This window comes from Argentina silus (genome assembly GCF_951799395.1).
Source record: "Argentina silus genome assembly, chromosome: 15".
Taxonomy (NCBI): Eukaryota; Metazoa; Chordata; class Actinopteri; order Argentiniformes; family Argentinidae; genus Argentina; species Argentina silus.
Window position 1 is genome coordinate 8,856,820 of NC_139669.1, and position 21,155 is coordinate 8,877,974.

At 43.6% G+C, this 21,155-nt stretch overlaps 2 protein-coding genes across 2 annotated transcripts; both read left to right on the top strand.

Annotated features, from left to right (window-relative positions):
* Window positions 1-5,848: 5,848 nt before the first annotated feature.
* slc7a2 (solute carrier family 7 member 2) lies at window positions 5,849-16,422 on the top strand (the record flags this gene model as incomplete). The annotated part of the gene is made up of 11 exons (XM_083686311.1): window positions 5,849-6,218; window positions 6,379-6,534; window positions 7,302-7,467; window positions 8,425-8,561; window positions 8,810-9,032; window positions 10,485-10,621; window positions 11,990-12,092; window positions 12,930-13,135; window positions 13,355-13,521; window positions 13,671-13,779; window positions 13,910-16,422. 11 exons carry the CDS (start codon window positions 5,849-5,851, stop codon window positions 14,089-14,091), a joined length of 1,956 nt encoding a protein of 651 aa, XP_083542437.1. The 3' UTR covers window positions 14,092-16,422.
* A 425-nt stretch (window positions 16,423-16,847) lies between these two features.
* pdgfrl (platelet-derived growth factor receptor-like) lies at window positions 16,848-20,925 on the top strand. Its single transcript, XM_083686754.1, has 6 exons — window positions 16,848-17,070; window positions 18,034-18,313; window positions 18,544-18,695; window positions 18,906-19,199; window positions 19,920-20,056; window positions 20,346-20,925. The coding sequence occupies exons 1-6, from the start codon at window positions 17,016-17,018 to the stop codon at window positions 20,532-20,534; spliced, it is 1,107 nt and encodes a 368-aa protein (XP_083542880.1). The 5' UTR covers window positions 16,848-17,015; the 3' UTR covers window positions 20,535-20,925.
* Window positions 20,926-21,155: the final 230 nt, after the last annotated feature.

Below are 21,155 nucleotides of genomic sequence, written 5' to 3' on the forward strand. Positions count from 1 at the left end.
TGAGGTGACTTAATAACACATTTTGTTTGCTCACTTGGGCTTATTGACTATTGGCTGTTGCTATTGCCTCGCAGGCAGACCAAGCATCCTTATTGAAACCCAGTCATAATCCAAAATATGCACCCAAGCTGAGTATCAGATATTCACAGTTTTATGGTTAATTGAGGTGTCCTCTTCTCATTGTCTTACAACATAAATTCTGCGAGTGCCATAATTGGCTTCCAATAGTCTATGAAGGATCTACTTACTAAGAAGTGTTTGCTCTCTCTGAAAGATTTGCTTAGCCTTTATGATCTGCCTTCTAAAGATGCTTTCTAAATGTGGCTAAATGTTTATGTGGCTAATTGTTCGAAATGGTCTCAAGTGTTTTCTTAGCAAAGAACTGCATGGGGGAAAAAGTAATCACACATCACATAGAAAACGTAAAAGTTAGTTATATTGATAAGTGTTTCTGCATCAACAAACCTCTTCAGATGGGTTCTGATATTTGAACAGTTATTGCTCTTTTCAAAACGCAATATTTGGAGTAACATAGAGCTCAGACAGAGGTGCTGGGTATACAGGAAATCAGTCTGAGATTACCTGGGGGAGATTCTCATCAATAAGGAAGACTATGTCCAAAAACAACACTGCAGCATCTAACTGTAATAAAGGCAGCATTAAGTGGAACTAAGACTGCGTGTACAGGTGATGTCCCCAGGCTGCTGGGTTCAGAGCCGAGACAGGTCTTAAAATGCAATATAAAGAGGATTTGTCTTATTACTGTATGCAGCTTTTCTAAAACATGGAGCTACTGCAGCGAAGGTAATGTGTTGAATGATGCCCGATGAATGCAGCTCTATGTTACTGTTTACATACCAATTATGATACAGGATTACATCATTGTGTCACTTTGATACAACTCCATTAACCATACTGTATGACATGCTTATTTGATAATTTAGTTGTTTTTTTTCAAAGTCGGAAATCCTCTGAGATTTGAATACTAACTCTTGATCAAAAGTTGGTTTAAGGAAGTGCCATTATGACGCACGACCCCTTTGGTGAGGTTGCCTAAGTTCATGGAACTAATCTGTCTGGATGTTCCATTTTGACAAGCAGAGCAAAAGCTGATTCAAGTCTAGACATCTAATCTGGCAATGTCATTTTCAAAAAGACTGCTTTAACATAGGGTGTGACATCAGACTTCTGTCTGTGTGATACTTTAAAGTGGGTTTTTGGAGGGTTTAATTTTTTTTAACAGACTCAACCTGTCCTCTTTCTGTTTTGATAGCACTTCACACAACTTTGGGACTGGACGAACAATTGTTGAAGTTCCAATTGACTAGTCTACCATTGCTTAATTGTCTCACATATCACAACTTGTTTTAGTTTGTTTTGTTTGAAACCCTTATAACTTTTCAACTCGGTTCAGCAAGGGAAGAGTATTTAAGATTGCCACATCAATGTTCATGGAAAGAATTCTTATTATTTATTTATTTATTTATTTGTTTACTGTGGAAGGCGTTCAATAGCCCTCATCTTTGTAATTCTTAAACTTTAAATATCTAAAAGCCACATGTCTAAATTAAGGACAAATTTAATTGCTTTAAACTATTAAACAGGTAGGTTATACAGGTCAATGATTGACATTTTCATGCTGTCATTGGACCATATGTTAAGTGGCTTTGGTGCTATTGATCTCAATGCTTCTACTCAGGGTCATTGTCTGTCTTATCTCTAATCATTCACTCCAACATTTCCTGGTGACAGGGCTGTTAAGTGGAGCGAGCCGCGCTGCTGTCCAATGCCTGCATGACAAACAGCGCTTGCTCTGTTGACCATGTCCACATTGGTGGAGCTGGGTCAATCAGTTATCGACCGACAAATGTATTCAATCGGTTTCACACAATTAGTGTGTGTCAACAATATAAACAGGATGACCTGACCCACTCTGTTCTTTTCCATCAATGCTATGGTTACATTGGTCACATTACATAACCTTTATCATCCATTTTAGATATAGATCAGTCTTGCATCATATCTTGCTGTCTCCGAATTACTAGAGTCATAATGTACAGGGTAACACCATGGATGTGACCCAGAATGACCGTGTGCTGTAAGGTCAGTAAGCTATCACCTTTGTTCTCAGTGGCATATTACACCTTATCCCGAAATGCATGCTGCCATCTTGTAATGAAGACTGCATGTTGTGTGTTCAAGAGCAACCTAAAATAATGCTTTTGTTTCTCTGGTTGGCTAATGTACTGTAGATTCAGCTCTTGTGGTTGAGAAGGCCTTTCTAAAAGAAAGGTATTCGGTGCCTTAAACTCTTCTAAAAAGTAGAACACTTTTCTACTCTCTGTCTCATCAGTTTACCTTTAAAGGCACACACAGCTTCTCCCTGGTCCTGGCAGTGGTTTGGGTTCATGGACTTCGTTACTCTGAGGGAGATCACACCACTTAGTCACGGCTCACAAGCTGTATTCAAACAAAGCTAGTTCAGTCTCATTGGGAGTGGAAGCTTCCATCTTAGTCAATCTCAGTGGGTTACATTTATGAAGATGAAGAAAACAAGGTTTTGTATACATTTCGTAGGGTTCACATCAGCTGAAATCCTCATATTTCCCATGTGCTGCCAAGATGCCTACTTTGTTATTGGGAGAATTGATCTCCAGACCTATCACATTGGGTTTTAAATATTGACTAAATGTTTGACTTGGCTTTTCACAACACCATTGGCAGCACCTGTGTGTGTGTGTGTGTGTGTGTGTGTTTGTGTGTACCTCCATGCATTCACGTGTTTGTGTATGTGTGTGTTAATGCCAGTGATGTCTCCTGTCTGTTGACTTGGCTTTGCATCATTGGCAGCACCTGTGTATGTGTGTGTGTGTGCCTGTGTGTGTGTGCCTGTGTGCATACATGTGTGTGTGTGTGTGTGTGTGTGTGTGTGCCTGTGTGCATACATGTGTGTGTGTGTGTGTGTGTGTGTGTGTGTGTGTGTGTGTGTGTGTGTGTGTGTGTGTGTGTGTGTGTGTGAGTGAGTGTGTGTGTTATTGGCAGTGATGTCTCCTGTCTGCCCATCCATTAAGGGTGGCATTTGCTTTCCCATCAGCATGCAGGACAGATAATGGGCTAAAGCGGCCAAGGTTTGAGGAACGATTGGCTGGAACTGTAAGAAAAGGGGCTGCATGGCTGGACAGACAAATAGTGAGGGACTGAGGTGGTTTTCTGGGCTGTGATGCCTGTCTGGGGCCAGCTGTGACCTTCCCACTGAGGTCTATAGCTGGTTTGAGCTGGTCTTGGCAGAAGTGCACTGTTCTGCTGATTTAACCTAATTTAGCCATTCTTGACCAAAAAAAAGGGTTGACTTGACAACGATTATTGCTATATTTGGAGTTCTTATCAGTAAACAACCTGTTAGTCATTCTGGACAAGTTTTTGGGCTTTTGAGCTTTTATAGTACTTAAGTGGGCATGTGTGGGCTATTGATTCAATGCTTTGATGGCCAATGACTCCAGTTGCGAGGGGAACATTGCGCAACCGTCTTCCATTAAAAGGACTCACTGTGGACTACTGTAGCTCCTCCACCCTTCATTGACCAATCAGCACCCATGCTTTTAGCAGCACTCCTCCAGGCTGCACTGGGCAAACAGTAGTGTCTGTTTCAATGTTTGTCAACGTCAGTTGCCTAACCATTTATCAGCGGTCAGTAAGTACCTGGGCAGCTGGGATCTGTTTGGCCTCTGTGTGCACTAGAAATCACATTTTTTAAGAAAAAAAGGGAAGAGACAGAGATACCTGCTCGCCCTCTTTGTTTCCCCCTCATGCTGTGTGGGCCATTGACCTGAAGATGTGGACTTGTGGTGCAATATTGCCTCCCTCTGACCACAATTAGGGACTAAATAACCCCTCTTCTCCTCCTCCTTCTCCTCCCCTGCCCCGTCCCTCACCAGGGGGCGTCACCCCAGTGGGACTGGATCGGGGGCATGGCAGGGGCAGAACTTATGAAGACAAGGGAGAGAGCAAGGGGAGGAGTTAAAATAGCATTCTGTACGTACAGTCTACATGTCAGAAGAGAGAATTTGAGCTGTGGAGACTGACAGTGGATGTGAACTGGAAACAGGAGTCTTTCCATAGAGCCTGACCCATTTGTTGTATCTGTGTTGCTGCTGTGGCATTTTTCCCTGCCAAGGAATCTTGGAAGGTTATCCACGTGAGGTGCACAAGACCTTTGGGAAGATTCATATTTAAGAGGCAAAACTTGCATAACTTACATTCATCTACCCCACCTACCCCAACAGGTAGGTCATGTGTTGAGAAGCTCATGCATTCTGCATTTAATCTATTATATCTATCTATAGTTTACTACTACTACTGTATTTCCACACTCCTATGACATTTGATATTAACTTTGTATGACTTTTTCCAATGGTTTGCTTTTTGAGGGTCTATGGTTGGGGGTCTACAGTTGGTTTAGTTCCTAATGTTTGTATTGTATTTATTGTTGATATTATTTGTATTCTTCTTGTTGTAAAGCAATTTGAGACAATTGTTTTTGTAAAAAAAAAACGCTATACAAATACATTTGATTGATTGACTAATGAACTGTCATTGTAGGTCTAGAAGTGGTAGTAATGTTCTGTCCTAGGGTGATTGCCATTGGCATTTACTAGCGCCACCTGATGCTTGTAAGCTGAGCAAAGGGTTATGATAGAACAGGCGTGTGGATCTGCATACTTGCCAGCCATGGAAGCTCAACTGTACTCTGTAGGGGCCATAACAGAGCTGAGATTGTTATGTTAATGTGCTGTCAGAAGGGGCATTGCATTAGCATTTCTCTTGGTTTCAAAAAGGCACACTTGAATGTGCAACAATAGCCAGTCGGACGGTCGTCAGTGTCAATTAGAAACCAGGATGATAAAAGTATTGGTTGAAAGAGGAAGATTAAACTTCAATCGCAAGCTGGAACTATTCTTCAGAGAGCGGCTTCACTTCTTTTCTCCCTGAAAAACATCACATGAAATACTGCATAGAAATTATTTAGTTTAAAAAAATTATTGAGGTTCCTCAAAGATCACAGTAATGTAAAGAGACAGTAATACATGCTAGATGCACTGCAATTAGCTAAGAATGCTAATATAAATGTCGTATTGTGTCATATTCAAGGCCCCTTTTTGAATACAGCCATTGGGTTCTATAGGTCTGCATTGTATGCTACCCCTAGACAAAAGGATATAATTATGTTATAATGAGCTTTTACTGTACAGCAAGTGTTGGGCAAGTCCTGGCACAGATATGTCATGTTTAATCAATGGTTTTCTCTTAATAGCCATCAATGTCTGTCCTTTGTTTTCTTCCCAGCTTATATAATTGCGGCTTCAGGCGTTTTCTGCATTCATGAGGGTACTTGTTAAAAATGTCTGTTCAATCCGAGAGGCAGGCTTGTGCCAAAACAAACTGTACTGAAAGACGACAGGTTTCACAATTCATTGGCCTCCTATTGAAAGTGAGAACGACCCCTCTGCAAATATCGATACCTATACCAACAATAGTAACCATGGTGGTGTGAGCACAACTGGCAGAGGTTTTCCCCTCATGAATCGTAACTTTGAGAAGTTTCACTTGAGAGGGTTTCACTTATCAAAAGGGCAGTGGTACCATAGCATTAGAGAATATGCGGAAAATTAGATCACTCTTGTCTGTGTTCTGTATTAATGTGCACGTGCGAACACAGACACACACACGCACGCACACACACACACACACACACACACACACACACACACACACACACACACACACACACACACACACACACACACACACACTCTTACTCAGTCCTTACTCAGTTTTTCTAGGTGGCAGTATGCTGGGTCAGGTGCTTTCGTTCGGGCGCTCCTTGGTGAGGAGGAAGGTGGTGGACATGAACAGTCTGGAAGATTCCAAGCTTTGCCGCTGCCTTGGCACAGTGGACCTGATCGCCCTGGGGGTGGGCGCCACCCTGGGGGCCGGCGTCTACGTGCTGGCAGGAGAGGTGGCCAAGGGCAACTCAGGCCCTAGCATTGTGGTCTCCTTCCTCATCGCTGCCCTGGCCTCCGTCATGGCCGGCCTGTGCTATGCTGAGTTTGGTGCCCGCGTGCCCAAGACTGGCTCAGCCTATCTCTACAGCTACGTCACCGTTGGGGAGCTACTGGCCTTCATCACCGGCTGGAACCTCATCCTCTCCTATGTCATAGGTGAGTATGTAATGGTCACGGCAGGTCTAAGTAATGGTGGGACACATACTGACCATGTTAGTGAAGCAGTGGCCAGGATGTGTGACAGGACCAATGTTCTACAGTGTTTATTTATATCCCATAATTGTCCCCATGATGTCTGTTTTCCCCGTCTTCCTAGGCACCTCCAGTGTGGCCAGAGCGTGGAGCGGGACGTTTGATGAGCTGATTGGAGAGCACATTGAGTACTTCTGTAAAACCCACTTTCCAATGAACGCCCCTGGCCTCGCTGAGTACCCCGACTTCTTCGCCGTCTGCCTCATCTTACTTCTGTCAGGTATGGTGTTGCTGCTACAGGGGCTCCCATTCAAAACTCTCTACACATCTCAACAAATACAAACCCCGGTTGCTGTGTGACTGTCGGACTGGTATCATTTTTCATATCAAACAGCTTTCATATGAGCAATATTTTGGTCTTAATCTAATAAGGAGATGGCAGAATGTTGTGTGATGAATGGTTGACAAGGAGCGGCAGCAGTGCTGCTCACATGGTGGAGGGAGAAGCCCTCTCTGTCTGAATGTCAGCCTTGTGTCCTCCACCGGGGCTCCTCTACCTCTCCACCCAAGAGAACTGATGGTTCCTCTGTAGCTCCCTGACCCTGATACAGCCACAGACAGTGGACACAGCCACAGACAGGGGTTTGACACAGCTAAAGAAAAGTTCACCGCGTTCTGGGAACCCGGTGTAGATGTAAACAACCTTTCTATCAAACAATCCGAAACAGAATATGTTGTCCTGTGTTTAATTTGATACTGCCCCGAAAAGCTTCAAAATTCAGTTATTGGATTAGACCAATTTCATAGAGACAGAGCTCTGTTGCAATGTTTGCTGTTCTAAATGTCTTACACTGGGAGTCATAGTTTAGTTTTCTAACTGGATAGTCACTTACCAGAAAACATCAGAGACATGCCTTGAAATAGATCCATTATGTGCTGAGTGATACTGAGATTTGCTGAGTGATTCACATGAGTGACTTGCCTCACAATATTTCACACGATAATGACTGGGTGTCTAATTTATGTCTAAATGTGTTGTTTTTTCAGGGCTGCTATCATTTGGAGTGAAAGAGTCGGCGTGGGTGAACAAAGTCTTCACTGCTGTCAACGTGCTCGTGCTGATGTTTGTCATTGTTACTGGCTTTGTGAAGGGAGACCTTGGCAACTGGAAGATATCTGAGGAATCTCTTGTAAATGTCACCATAGTCACACGGTAAGTCATAGAAGTATTTCACAAGATCCCCTTTCCTGTTTTTGGAGTCACAGCAATAATCAGGTGAATCCTGGACCCAGTATTTCAAAACGTATCTGATCGGATTTCAGCAATCGGATTGGATTAAATCGGGAATTGGGTATTTAAAAACTGAAAAATTAGATTCTGATCATTTGGATAGGGATTTGGATTTGGTGATCCAATCTGACCTTCCACATATTTAAAAACTCAGGTAGTCTGTGAGTTAAGATGGCAAGATAGAGGTCTATATCAAGCACTGAAAATCCAGATTCTGTGATCTTGATCTTGTGTTATCTGGATGAGAATGATCCTATCTGAGAATGTTTTGAAATACCGGCTCAAAATCAGCCAAAATAGATCTTACCCATGAAAGCAAAAAAGGGGATTACAGAATCCGGATCATTCTGATCCAGATTAAAAGTTTTGAAATACTGGGCCTTGAGGATTACTCACAGGACCCAATTTGTTGGAGAAAATAGTGTTGAGCAGAACAAAAAATACCTAACAACAGCATGACTTTTTTTGTACCTTGTCTTTAACAATGTTTCTGAGAAAACACAGATTATTCAACCAGAGTTATAGTAAACTGTCTGAAAATGCATTTTCATATCATGGAAACGCTAGACATAATAATACATATATGCCATTTAGCTGACGCTTTTATCCAAAGCGACTTATATTGCAGTGAGTGCATACATTTCAGTATATATGGTCCCAGCGGGAATCAAACCCACAATCAGATGCAGTATTCAAAACTCCCATTGGATTATTTCTCATTGCGTCTATTAGAAATATTAAAGTAAAGATGGCCCACTTTTCTCCCATTTTACTCACATTTGGTCCCATAGTGTGTAAGGCTATGACACTACTGATAACAACTGACATGATGTAGCAATAATCCATGTTGATATGACTCTCATACCATGTGTGTTCCAGAAACTTGTCTTGGACTGGTAATGTGACCAGTGACTTTGGTGCTGGAGGGTTCATGCCCTATGGATTTAGTGGAACCCTGGCTGGAGCTGCAACCTGCTTCTATGCTTTTGTTGGATTTGACTGCATTGCAACAACAGGTATGTCTATTAAGTGCTCATTAAATCGATTTCTAAAACCAGTATGTACATGGCCTCGTCTCTCTGAATTAGCATAGGTTATCATGGATAAGTGACGCTCAATAGGCCAACATGGTCATATAGTCAAATTAACTCATGGTGAATGGAAAGCACTGGGTGGACTTAAACATTTTGTGTGTGTGTGTGTGTGTGTGTGTGTGTGTGTGTCTCTGTGTGTCTCTGTGTGTGTCTGTGTCGGTGTGTATCAGGGGAGGAGGTGAAGAACCCTCAGAAGGCCATTCCCATTGGCATTGTGGTGTCCCTGGCTGTGTGTTTCCTGGCCTACTTCGGTGTGTCTGCTGCCCTCACTCTCATGATGCCCTACTACCTGCTGGATGCTAAGAGCCCCCTGCCCGTGGCCTTCGAGTATGTGGGCTGGGCCCCCGCTAAATATGTGGTGGCTGTGGGTTCCCTGTGTGCCCTGTCTACCAGGTAATGGACATTTACTGTACATGTTTAAATCTGCCTCTATGTGCAGATTGCTTTATAGCCTCTTATCAGGTTAAATGTTCTAAGATACCTCAAGATGTAGTGTATTTTTGTAATGCAAAGTAATAGTGCAGGGTTATGGGAAGAGGAGTGTATGGGAAGAGGAGAAAGCATTCCTTTTTATGAAGCAGTTTAGTTTTGTATAGTATAGATTTTCTTGGGTTTCAGTTGTGCAAAGGTGGCGTCAGGCATCTTGCTGCTACTGTGCTAACAGCTCACTTTTATAAACAAGTCTGTAACTGTTGGGAATGTCATCAATGAGGGAGGCATTGTTCCTGTCCTGCCCGGAATAGTGATTGATTGATTCCCATTGCTGAATCTCCAGGGTGCCATGTGACTCAGGGGAGACTGGTAGAGGTAGAAATCGGAGGACGGGGGCCATCCTCCAATTGCTACCTCCACCAGCCTCCCCTTGTCATCTTGTTTTGAGAGTTGCCAGTCTTTATGGTCTATATTCTGTGAGTTGACAGGCCAATTTGACACAGCACTTTTTCAAAACAAATTATTTTTTATGTTCCTGTCTTTCTTTTCTCCTGGCTCACTATCCAGCTCTTGGGTGTCCAATTATCAGAGTACTGCCTACTATCACTCTCACATCATTCACACAACCTGGGTCTTCCCCAGGCTCTTTGGCGCAAACAAACTAACACATTACTATCCTATGCCATAACTGCAATACCCTGAAAACACCTCAGGCATGTTCGAGGCAAGCATGTAGAAATGGAAATGTGTGAGAAGAAACACTTAATGAATGTGGCCATTAGAAAAGAACGTCACTTTCAAACTGTAATTATGCTCTTTACTTTCAAACTGTAATTATGCTCTTTTGCTTTGGTGAAGTGACTGTTGTATACTGTGTGTGTGTGTGTGTGTTTTAGTGTGGTGTTGGGACTCTTGACTAACGTGTTGGTCCTCTGCATATCTCTGCTGTTTCGTGCAGTCTGCTGGGCTCCATTTTCCCTATGCCACGTGTAATCTATGCTATGGCAGAGGATGGGGTGCTTTTCAAAGTCTTAGCCCGAATCAATCCTAAGACGAAGACCCCACTTATTGCTACAATGACCTCGGGTGTAGTAGCAGGTGAGAGCTGGGGAATGACCAATCAGATCACTGCTGCTAAACTGCGTCCACCAATCAACTGTGAAAGAAAAAGATGCAGACTGAATTCCCCTCTCCCAAAAGTATAAATTCTATTCAATAGTTAAAAAGATAAGCTAAAATAGTCCCAAAGACTGCATTTTAATTAGCTTTGTTTCGACCAATTAATCTGAAGTGTAGGGGTAAAGGTTCTGTCCAGACGCATGCTTTGTTCTTTCACATTTGTGCCGGTGTCCAATGTGTTGTTTTATTTCCCAGAGTGCCTGTGTTTGAACCCTGACCCCTTTTTCTCCCTAGCCTGTTGGGCTCCATGTTCCCTCTGCCCCGCATTCTCTTTGCCATGGCACGAGATGGCTTACTGTTCAAATTTCTTTCCAAAGTGAGTAAGCGCCAGTCGCCTGTGGCTGCCACCATAGCTGCGGGCACCACCGCTGGTAAGATCCTGAGGAGAGGGCCTGGTGTGGCATCTCTGGTTCCGTGTCAACGTTTGGTGGAGGTTGCTGGGTGTGCATGTGTGAACCTGCTCTGACTGGTGATGACTGCATGCTGATGATGTGGTGATGGTGGTGGTGGTGGTGGTGGAATAAGGATATACGCGTCTCACTGCATTGAAGTTTGGCAGAACTTCACTAGGCATAGTGAGGATTGTCAACAAAGGAGGGGTGCATAGCGTCAGTCCTCGGGGCGCCACACACCTAACTACCCAGCAAAAACACATCTCTAATCAGTAGGGAGGAACTGAATAAAAAGCAAAGTAAAGTAAATTCTTAGGTAAGGACTAAAATACACTGTGGCCCTGGATGACCAGAGTTGTGCACCCCTGTAGTAAAGATACAGATCCATTAAGGAGATAAAAGCTCCTCCATGTTCAACAAGGTCCATGCCTGGCTTTGTGGCTTTGCTCTGCTCACTGTGAACAGCAGTGAAGGCTGGTGGAGACAGAAACCGGGAGGACGGGCTCATAAAACATGGAATGAGGAATGGTATTCCTCATTCCATTCCATGCATTACAATGAGCCTGTCTTTCTGATTTCTACCTCCACCAGCCTCCAGTGGAATCGGGCTAAGGTCTAAGGCCTGCAGGGTTGATCTCCCAGTGAGGTGGCTGGCTGCAGAGCCCAGGGACTTTGATGCCAGCAGGTGTAGCATGGGGAGCAAGGAGGGGGAGCTGGGCTTAGCACCTGGCACTGAGACATCTGGTGCCCGTGGGCAGAGGACACAGGGCCTGGTCAAGGGACGGGAGGGGAGGGGTCAAGCTTTGTTGTGGGGAGAGAACAGACAGATGTACCGCTGGTGGATGTTTGAACCATGCTGAGGTGGCCAGTCCCTCACTGTAGCCAGGTGCTGAGATACAAGAGAGAGAGCTGAGCCAACTCCACAGTGTATCTGACATGGATCTGGAGATGATTAAAGTTTTCCTTTGATCGCTCCGAAAGTTTTTGGTTGAAGGCACCTTTTTCATACTGTACAAACATGTCTATGATTATAATCATACTGTAAGAATATTGACTAAATAAAGACTAAATGGTGCTTTCACCCAAACATTTTTTATTGACTGTTGGTTGTACAGTAACAATAGACTTAAAACCTGCTTTATTAATGCTGTCTCTTAATTCGTAATATGCTGTATAGTTCTTTGTGCATAATTCTTTGTAATGATGTGTGGTTGGTTGTGTTGTATTTTCAGTTCATGTTTTCTACTGCTCTGTGGTACCATTATTTGTCATCCTAATGTGTGAATTTCAGAGAGAGTTTTCTGGGGTGTTGTGCTGATATTTGTGTGTAACATCCCCATCCTTCAGCAATCATGGCCTTCCTGTTCAACCTGAAAGCCCTGGTAGACATGATGTCCATTGGAACCCTCTTGGCCTACTCTCTAGTGGCTGCCTGCGTTCTTATCCTCCGGTAAGAGCTAACAGGATCTACAGCTTTTATGTTGATGTTATGTATTTAATAATTAATGTGATGACTTTAATAATTAAATAATTGTAGCATATTTAAATATAAATGCAATATCATTAGGCCTACCCTGTCATGTTATATAATATGCTGCTCATGTTATTAAATCAGCCCTATGATGTAATCGATTTGAATGCCTCCATTGTGTGGAGCTGAAATGGCTCCTTGAGTTCACAGGGATGTTGATTCAACCTTTCCTTGCTTACAAGGTTCAAGAGAAATATAGCCACATTTTGTTGCATTGTGGTACCCCTACAACTCAAAACAGGATTGCATGTTTACATAGCTAAAATCTCATGGAAGTATTTCTTGTATTTAGGTATTTAGGACATGTAAACATACAAATTATTACTAAAAGGTCAGATGAGTCTTGTATTAAAGTCTGTGTAAATACCAGCATGATCTCAGGAAGCCATTTGAATTTCACAAGCAATGTTGACTTAAGGGGCCCACAGAACTGGAAAGGGTGGTGCAGAAAGCATACCCACCTGGATGATTATGCAATGTCCAATACAACGCTTCAGCGAACCACAAAACCAGTTTCCTCCAGTTTGTGTGTTTTGCTTTGCCTGGTATTAACCCAAGTGTTTCTATTTCACAAGTAACTTTCTGTCTTATTTTGCCTTATTACCAAAGATACTTGTGGGTCATAGTTTGTTTCTCAACCGAAACACGGGGCCAGTGGTTTGACACAATATGTTGTGTGTTTGCTATTAGCAGTTAGGAATGTTCTTGGCCAATGTGCTTAGAGTGTGGTCTCCATACTTGTTTATGTGGTTTCAGGTACCAGCCGGATGTATCCTTTATGAAGGCAGGGTGTAACGGGGAGAAGGAGGCCCTGTCGTCAGACGAATCTGAGCTGACCGAGTCTGAGTCCCACCTCAACATGCTGAAGGAAGGAGGGTCAACTCTGCAGTGTGTCCTCCACCCCCCACTGGTACCCACTGAGCAGTCCTCCTCAGTCGTCAACATGGCCGTCAGCCTCTTAGGTGGGCCTCTATGCTCTAGGTCTACTCTCAAGACAAAATGTCCATCATTATTTTACTGTAAATTGTATTACCCTATGGCATATGTATCATTAGTGATTGTGGCTGGCTGGTGATGGTGTGTGTGTGTGTGTGTGTGTGTGTGTGTGTGTGTGTGTGTGTGTGTGTGTGTGTGTGTGTGTGTGTGTGTGTGTGTGTGTGTGTGTGTGTGTGTGTCCACAGTGGTGGCGGTGTGTGTGATCAGCACTCTCACCACGCACCAAGTCTATGCCCTCCTGGCCTTGGAAGCCTGGATCCTGGCAGCCCTGTCTGTGTCTCTCCTCGTCTTCATTGGCTGTGTGGTCCTGATCTGCAGGCAGCCCCAGACCAGCAGGAAGGTCTCCTTCATGGTAGAGCACACCTCTCACCAGGCACTGGCCAGAGTCAGCCTTGGTCACTCATCATCATCTGCACAACGATTGAATTGTCTTTCTTCAAGCAGTTTTTTTAGGGTTTTCTATGATTTGTAAGGCAATCTTTGTGCTCTCTGTCTCGATAGGTCCCATGCATACCATTTCTGCCCATCCTGAGCATATTTGTGAATGTTTACCTCATGGTCCAACTGAGTGGAGACACCTGGGTACGCTTCTCTTTATGGATGGCTGTAGGTGGGTACCCTTTCACATCTATACAGTCGGTACAAAGCTACACATGGAAAACCCACCCCAAAAACATCTTTAGGTGACATGATGGGCAGTCTTACATTTGTAACCCCCCCCGTTCTTCTCTCTGTGCCAGGTTTTGTGATCTACTTTGGCTATGGGATGTGGCACAGTGTTGAACGCCAGCGTCAGATCCAGGCCTCTCTCTGCAGAAGTACCCAGGAGAAGACCAAGCCCAAGGGGGAGAAGGTGAAGGAGAAGGAGGGTGCAGTGGACCAGGAGCGTTTCATCCTCCCAGAGAAGACCAGCCAGTGTTAAAGACAGGCCTAGCAGCCAGGCAGGAACCCACAGACTCTAAGACACCTGGAGACACACTGCCACAGGACAGATACTGTACACACAAGCATTCCTAGATATATACTTATATATACAGCTCTACCACCTGTGCCTCAGTCACCCAGACATTCACTCTCCCAGTGGAGCTTCAGTATTCTGTATCAATGGTCATGTGACCTGGAGCTGTGAGGTGGGCTGATGATCGATGATGTCTCCATGATGTGACCACATACAAACGGCAGGTGGTTGTCGTGTGGTCTAAAGGGTGTGGAGGCAGTAAAAGGCAGTAGAAGAAGTGAGAACAGACAGGTAACACACTGGAGATTATTGGTGTGCATTTCCTATTACATAACAATTGCAGTTATGGGCGTACTGTGGAAAGGCTTTGTATTTCGGTTTTGTCCTGACCTTTTACTTTATTGGCCCTTTCTGCGCACAATCACAACACACAATTATGTATTCTACACCAGCTTGTATAGAGAGGGTTTGCTAAGCACACAAACTTTGCTGTTGGGAATCTATTTTCTAGGTATAGTATGTCACTGAATTGAGAGATTTTGATATTGTGCTAGTATTATTACATTTTTAGACTGTTGGAGAAGCACTGATTGACAATTCTCTCTGACAGTAACATGCTAGCTGCCATTCAACACATATGAAAAAACACATGTCTATATCCACGGTTTATGACGTTCACTTAATCATACATGAAGCTTCTAAATATGTTGGAACCGCATTCTGAATAAGCATACTGTACATACAAACATACACACACACACACACACACACACACACACACACACACACACACACACGCGTACAGTATACTCATTCACATTCAGTACACATTTATTTTTTTCATATGCACACATACATGTACATGTAATGTGTAAATAGCCAATATTACAATTACAGTTTTGATTTAACCAATTGGCATTTTTTAAACTATAATCTGTTGTTTCCAGACTTTTGTATGTATGTATGTTTTTCCCGTAATGGTACTAATAATTCATTTATAACCTGTGTGTGCTATATTTTTCTGTAGTCATAATGCGTTCTCAACAGTTGTTGTTGCGTAGTGGTTGGATGGAGCAGACGTTTACCTAGTCTTGTTTTCAGGTATATACTGGATGTGTTGCCATCACAAACGTTACAGTACAATCATGTGTCATGTGATTTCGTATGGAATCTAAATGGAGAATTAATTGGGGAATTGCTTATTTCAGTGTTTGATATCACATTCCGTACAAATATTTTTTTGCAATGCTGTATTTTTTTCTAGCAAGTGTTACATATCTTCCTTAGTTCTTTGGACGTGTTTTTGTATTCTTTTATCGTACAATTCTAGGTAGATGGTATACTTTTTTTTATTTTTTGTCATTTTGTGATACAGTATACTGTAGTGCAGTGGTCTATTGGCCACCTAAAGTAGCTTTTCTCATTAGAAACTAGTCCCTGCACTGATTTTGTGAATAGTGATGCAGCGTTGCAGACAAGACGCATGAAAATAACTGCAAGGAAAACTCCCTGTTCTACTTGATCACATTAGTCTAAACAGATTCAAGGAAAACCGATCTTTCATTATAAATGTTCCATCCTTTAATTAGTATTCTCTTCATGTCTGGGCTTGATCCGTGATTCAAATGTGCCTTTCCTCTTTGGGCTTCAATATCCTAGTTTCATGTGCCAAAGGTTTGATGATGTCTACTTTGTAACTCTACCTTTGTTTTTAATAAGCGGTTTCTGGGGTCTTAGTGGGATGAGCAGGGGAGAGGGTTATTGCTTACATACTTCTGCTGTTGCTACAGGGGCCATCGGTGTGTAAACTGTCTCTCTCATGAATGGTTTGTCCGTCATGCTGTTCATCCTCGGAGTGAACTCTCAGACCAGTGGAATGCTCTCAATTCTGTCCTCTGGTATTGATACAACCTGAACATCTGAGTTCTGATGATTTTGATGAACATTTTTCAATATTCTAGAAAGATAGGAAGTTGATTCTGTCATATCAGAATGATATACTGCATTAACCACATTTCACATTTGAATGATTCAATTTGATTTGAAGGAAGTTGATTTGGACAAATTCGACTTGGAAGAGAGCAGAGGACATTAATCGTCTCCGCGGGACCAAGATCAAGGGTTGCAGATGGACAGTAGACAATGTTGTCTTTTAGATAGAAACCCCAACATAATGGTCCTCTGTAAATGTAGCTACTCATTAGGCCTATGGGAATGACATAGTTTCAATTGTTTCTACTAACTACACTGATAGATGTATTTGTCTGTCAATAAATGTATTTTTCATAAGACTAGTTTCTTCATGTGAGAGTGTGTATTCTGTGTATGTCTTCTCAAGGGAATAGAGCAAACTTTCAGACATTGGACACACTGTCCCAACATGGTGCTGATATTTTGCTTTCAAATCAAATTTATCATATGCACAGGATATAGTTGTAAATAGTACAATAAAATGCTTTGTGACACATGCAACATGAGCAGTCATTCCCCTTTGATAATTCAGGTGGAATTTGAGTTTGAAAATCAAGATTTGTGTCTCAATAAAGACCAATAACTTTGTCAGTCCTATAAATTCTTCTTTATGAGCTGTAGGGGCACCCTCAGTCCACCAGAGGGTGTCAGAGCCTGTGTCCTCGCTCTGCTGGAGAAAGGGAGTGAGCAGGAGGATTGGGCATATTTCCCCTTTCCCTTTTATTTCTTTTTTTTTCTCTGAAGAGGATGGAGCTGGTAATCTAAACAGGGCTTCTGGAGCCTGCAGAGTTCCAGCGTAGCACCCGCATCTGACCTCCTCTCCTGCTGTGTTCCTCTCACAGCTCCTCTGGCCCCTCTGGCCCTAAACAACCCCTCTTGACCCCCTTGCCTCTCGCTATATCCCGTCTGCACACACCATGAATCTCTGGGTCTTTCTCTCTCTGGCGATACTCTGGGTGGAGATCCAAAATGGTGAGTAACTTTCTGCTCCTCCACCATGTCTGCCTGCCTCCATGCTATTTGTAGTTGTAAGTAAGATACCTTGATTCCACTATAACTGCTCTTTATTGTAATCTGAGAGCAGCTCTGGGATTAGATATTCTCAGAGTTTTGTCAGAGTTGAGCTGATGTTGGCGTTCATAACCACTGTGATGGGTGTATGAGGGGGAAGTGTAGTCAGACAGCCAAGTGAATATCAATGACGCAATGGAGAAGACAGCAGTGATTTAGAAATCAATGCTTTGGGTTAAAGAATGATAAAGCAATTATAGGGCAGTGACGTTTCTTAATGTGTTTCTGATCCCTTCGGAAAGAAAAACCTTATAAAAGAGATCTTTTTAGTTGTATATGATGTGTGCATGCATGTTTCTGGTTGGCACGGTAGCATTAGAGCATGCAACAGGTGTTATTAATAAATCTGCTATTTTAAGTGGGATGAACCCTGCTGTCTAAATGACTAATATAAAATATGAAATATGAGAAAAACCATGTGTTGAAATTTACCACCACTTCTCAAAATACTGAACTATTACCTACCTGGTGTTTGGAACATAACACAATATCCCTCCCAACATTTATAGTAAACTATCTATCACACTAAATTAATAAAACTGCAGACAGATGGACTGGAGCTGTTAAGCTCTGGACATTTTGTGCCAGTATTGAAAACCCCCACGCCTCCCTGTTCTCCTGTTGATACAGCTGTGTGTGAGATATAGAGTAGTTCTCCAGATGGGCATATGGTGCTGTTCACCCCAACTCTGACTCTCTGTCCGTCTCTCTGGAAGTGTGTGACACCTCACTAAGACTCTGACACTGACTGGAGACGTTTGGGGGAGGTGACTGTTCTCACTGTGCTTCCCTCTCCCCCTCCCTCTCCCTCTCCCTCTCCCTCTCCCTCTCCCGCTCCCTCTCCCACTCCCTCCCTTGCTTCAGGTACCTGCCAGCAGCTCAAACGTAGGAAGGAGGCGGGAGAGAACCGAATCAGGCCTGGAGGCAAGCGGACCAAGGTGCGCTACCCCAAACTGAAGGAGAAGGATGTAGGAGGGAGGGGCCAGTCCATCCTGACGCAGGTCCTGGATAAGGGGCGTTTCCTGCGGCTGGGGGAGAGCATGAGCCTCACCCCGGGGAAGACCCTGGAGCTGCGCTGTAAAGGCAGTAAGATAAGCTGGGCCTACCCCTCCTACCTGGACATCTTTAATGACTCCCGTCTCAGGTATCTGACTAAAACATTTCCTTTTACAAATCACTACACCTACCTGATTTATAATAACATTTTATAACCTGTTCATGGGTTCTCTCCTCTCTCTCAAGAGGTGGGGCTATAGCTGTGTGTTCTGTGATAGAGGCAGAACTCTTGTTTGTCGATGTGATCCGGTAAGGTAGGGGTACAATATAGGAGTGTCAAAACTCTCTCTCCTCTCTCTCTTTCTCTCTCCCCATCAGCATTAAGCAGAGTGACAAGTACAGTCAGTTGATCCTGACATCGCCCTCTGCTGCTGACACAGGGATGTACAACTGCTGGGTTCTTCTGTGTGATGGCTCTGAATGTGAGAAAGACCTTGACCGCAACTCCGCCACCTACATCTATTTCACAGGTCAGCATGGCTCTACCCTGCAACGCTACAGGCTGTTTAGAGTTGTTACAGGCTGTTTATTTGTTTGACTGCTAAATCCAAAAATATTTACTGTATGTTCTTGAGACTTCTCAACTGGGAAAAATCAGAACAATGCCCTCCTGTTGCACCTTACTGCCTTTCACTCACATCTCTCATCTCCATCCATGATCTTACCTGCCCTCCAACCAGACAAAGACGACCTGTTTGTCCCGTCTCCCATCCACTTTGAGATCGTCTACCTGCGCCCAGACAGACCAGCCATTGTGCCCTGCAGGGTGACCAGTCCACTGGCCAAGGTGTCTCTGCACAGGGAGGTCCCTCCAGAGGAGATCCCTGTGGATGGGACTCTGGTCTCCTATGACCCCACCAAGGGCTTCAGCCTGCAGAATCCCAGTCCAGAGCACCAGGGGGTCTTCTACTGCAAGGCTGTGACCAAGGCCACTCCGCAGATCTCCTCCAAGTACCAGCTTCTCTATGTAGAGGGTACAGACCCAGCAACCTTACACTAACTGTATCACAATACTCTTTTTAACCATGAACTCACAATATCACTGCAACAATGTCATGTCAATAGATTAAAGATCTACCCTAGCACCAGAGGGGATTTTGCAATATGATTTTGGTTGATTGGCTTGAAACACTTTCAGAGACAATTTCTCTGCAATGTCTCTACCTCCTTCTGAGACCACTCTACACAGTCATCAATCAACACTGCTGGCTACTGCTGGCCGCTGTGCGTCATCAGCTTCCAGGAGTGGAGTGTATTTCACCGAGTTATCAAAACGCCTTCGCTACGGTGGTGCTCTTTGTTTAAGTGGATCTCTGCCCACTGCAGTGGAAATATTAGGGCCTCATCAGCACTACAGCTGCTTTCAGTGAGCTGGATCAGTGGTGAATTTATGAAATGGAAAACTGGGCGGTTCAGGTGAAATCAATCTCTCACGGCAGGTTTGACAGACAGATGGAGAGAATAGGATTACGTTGTGGGTGGAGGAGGGTTGGTCATGGAGGTATGTTTAGATATACAGTGTAATGGTGTAGGAGATATTTCCAATTCTCCAGAAAATGTGTAATGTTTTTCTTCCCTAACAGTGACAATTACAGCCATACCAGGTTAGATACACTAACTGCCATCATATATGCGTGTGTCTTTGCACAGTTTGGTCGTTGAGATGATTGACCCTTCCTTGTCTCTGTGGACAGTGCCCAGTGGGCCGCCCTTCGTGACCATTGAAGCGTCATCTACCACTGCGAGGGGAGGTGACAACATCAACATCACCTGTACTGTCCTGGGGGAGCCAGAGGTGGACGTGACCTTCACCTGGACTTACCCCGGACAGGTGAGAAGGAGAACACTGTCTCCATCAGGGGAGGCTGGTGGAGGTAGACATAGGGGGACGGGCTCATTGTAATGCATGGAATGGAATGAGGCATGATTTCTACCTCCACCAGCCTCCACTCGTCTCCATGCACCTCAGTGATGCTCGCATTTTCAAATGGCAAGCATCTTTCACAACAGACTCAGCAACAAATTTCAATATTAATTGAAGTACACAAGTTTCATTCATCATCATTATTACATATCATATCATACTGACCCAGTCCTCTCTCTGGTACTGCTCTGTCCAGGAGAACAGGCCTGTTGGTATCCATGGGGCCTGGAGGCTGATCAACAGAGGGATGGGACACACCACCCGCATCTCCCAGAGCGTCATGACCGTAGATGACCTGGAGACCATCGACTTTGGGAAGTACATCTGCAGAGCCAAGAACAAGCATGGGGAGACCATCGTGGCAACCACGGTCATCTCTAACTAGCCAAAGTATTATGGGGTGGGCAGAGGAAGACAGAAACCTTTTATAACTTGTAAGGGCCATGTACCACAACTGTGGCAGGTGTAACATTTTATCGTTAGGTTTGAGGTAAATGTAAATTGTATATTTGCCTCTTTACAAGGGTTGACAGACCAATAATGCTTTGGAATGTTCTGTTCTGGTCAACTGGAATGTTCCATTTATGTGTAGTGAAATCATGCTATATTGTCATTGACATATTGTAGTGTCATATTTGATAGTGTTCTGTTTTTTCAGTTAAAATCTGAATGTAAATATCCTAAAATAATTCTGAATATATGTAGCTAAATGTAGATGTTAACCCACATTTACCAAGTGTGTCAGATGACTCATTAAAGATTTGTTTATGCCTTTATATTTATATCTCTCTGATGAAACACAGCCGACCAAGTCCACCAGCACACATTTTGCAATAACACCGTGGGGATTTCAAATTAATTAACATCAAGTGTGAGTATGACTACTGCACTAATCAGACAGAGGTACCTGCAATACATCTCAATGGTGTGAGGCAAGATACGTTGTGGTAATTACGGTACATTTCAAGTCATTAAACAGACAAGGTTTCTTTTCAGATGGAATACA

Coding starts and splice junctions, on each gene's coding strand:
- pdgfrl (XM_083686754.1), top strand. CDS start 17,016: ATGAATCTCTGGGTCTTTCTCTCTCTGGCGATACTCTGGGTGGAGATC. Junction 18,314..18,543: donor TTTAATGACTCCCGTCTCAG/GTATCTGACTAA, acceptor TCTCCCCATCAG/CATTAAGCAGAGTGACAAGT. Junction 19,200..19,919: donor CCAGCTTCTCTATGTAGAGG/GTACAGACCCAG, acceptor CTCTGTGGACAG/TGCCCAGTGGGCCGCCCTTC.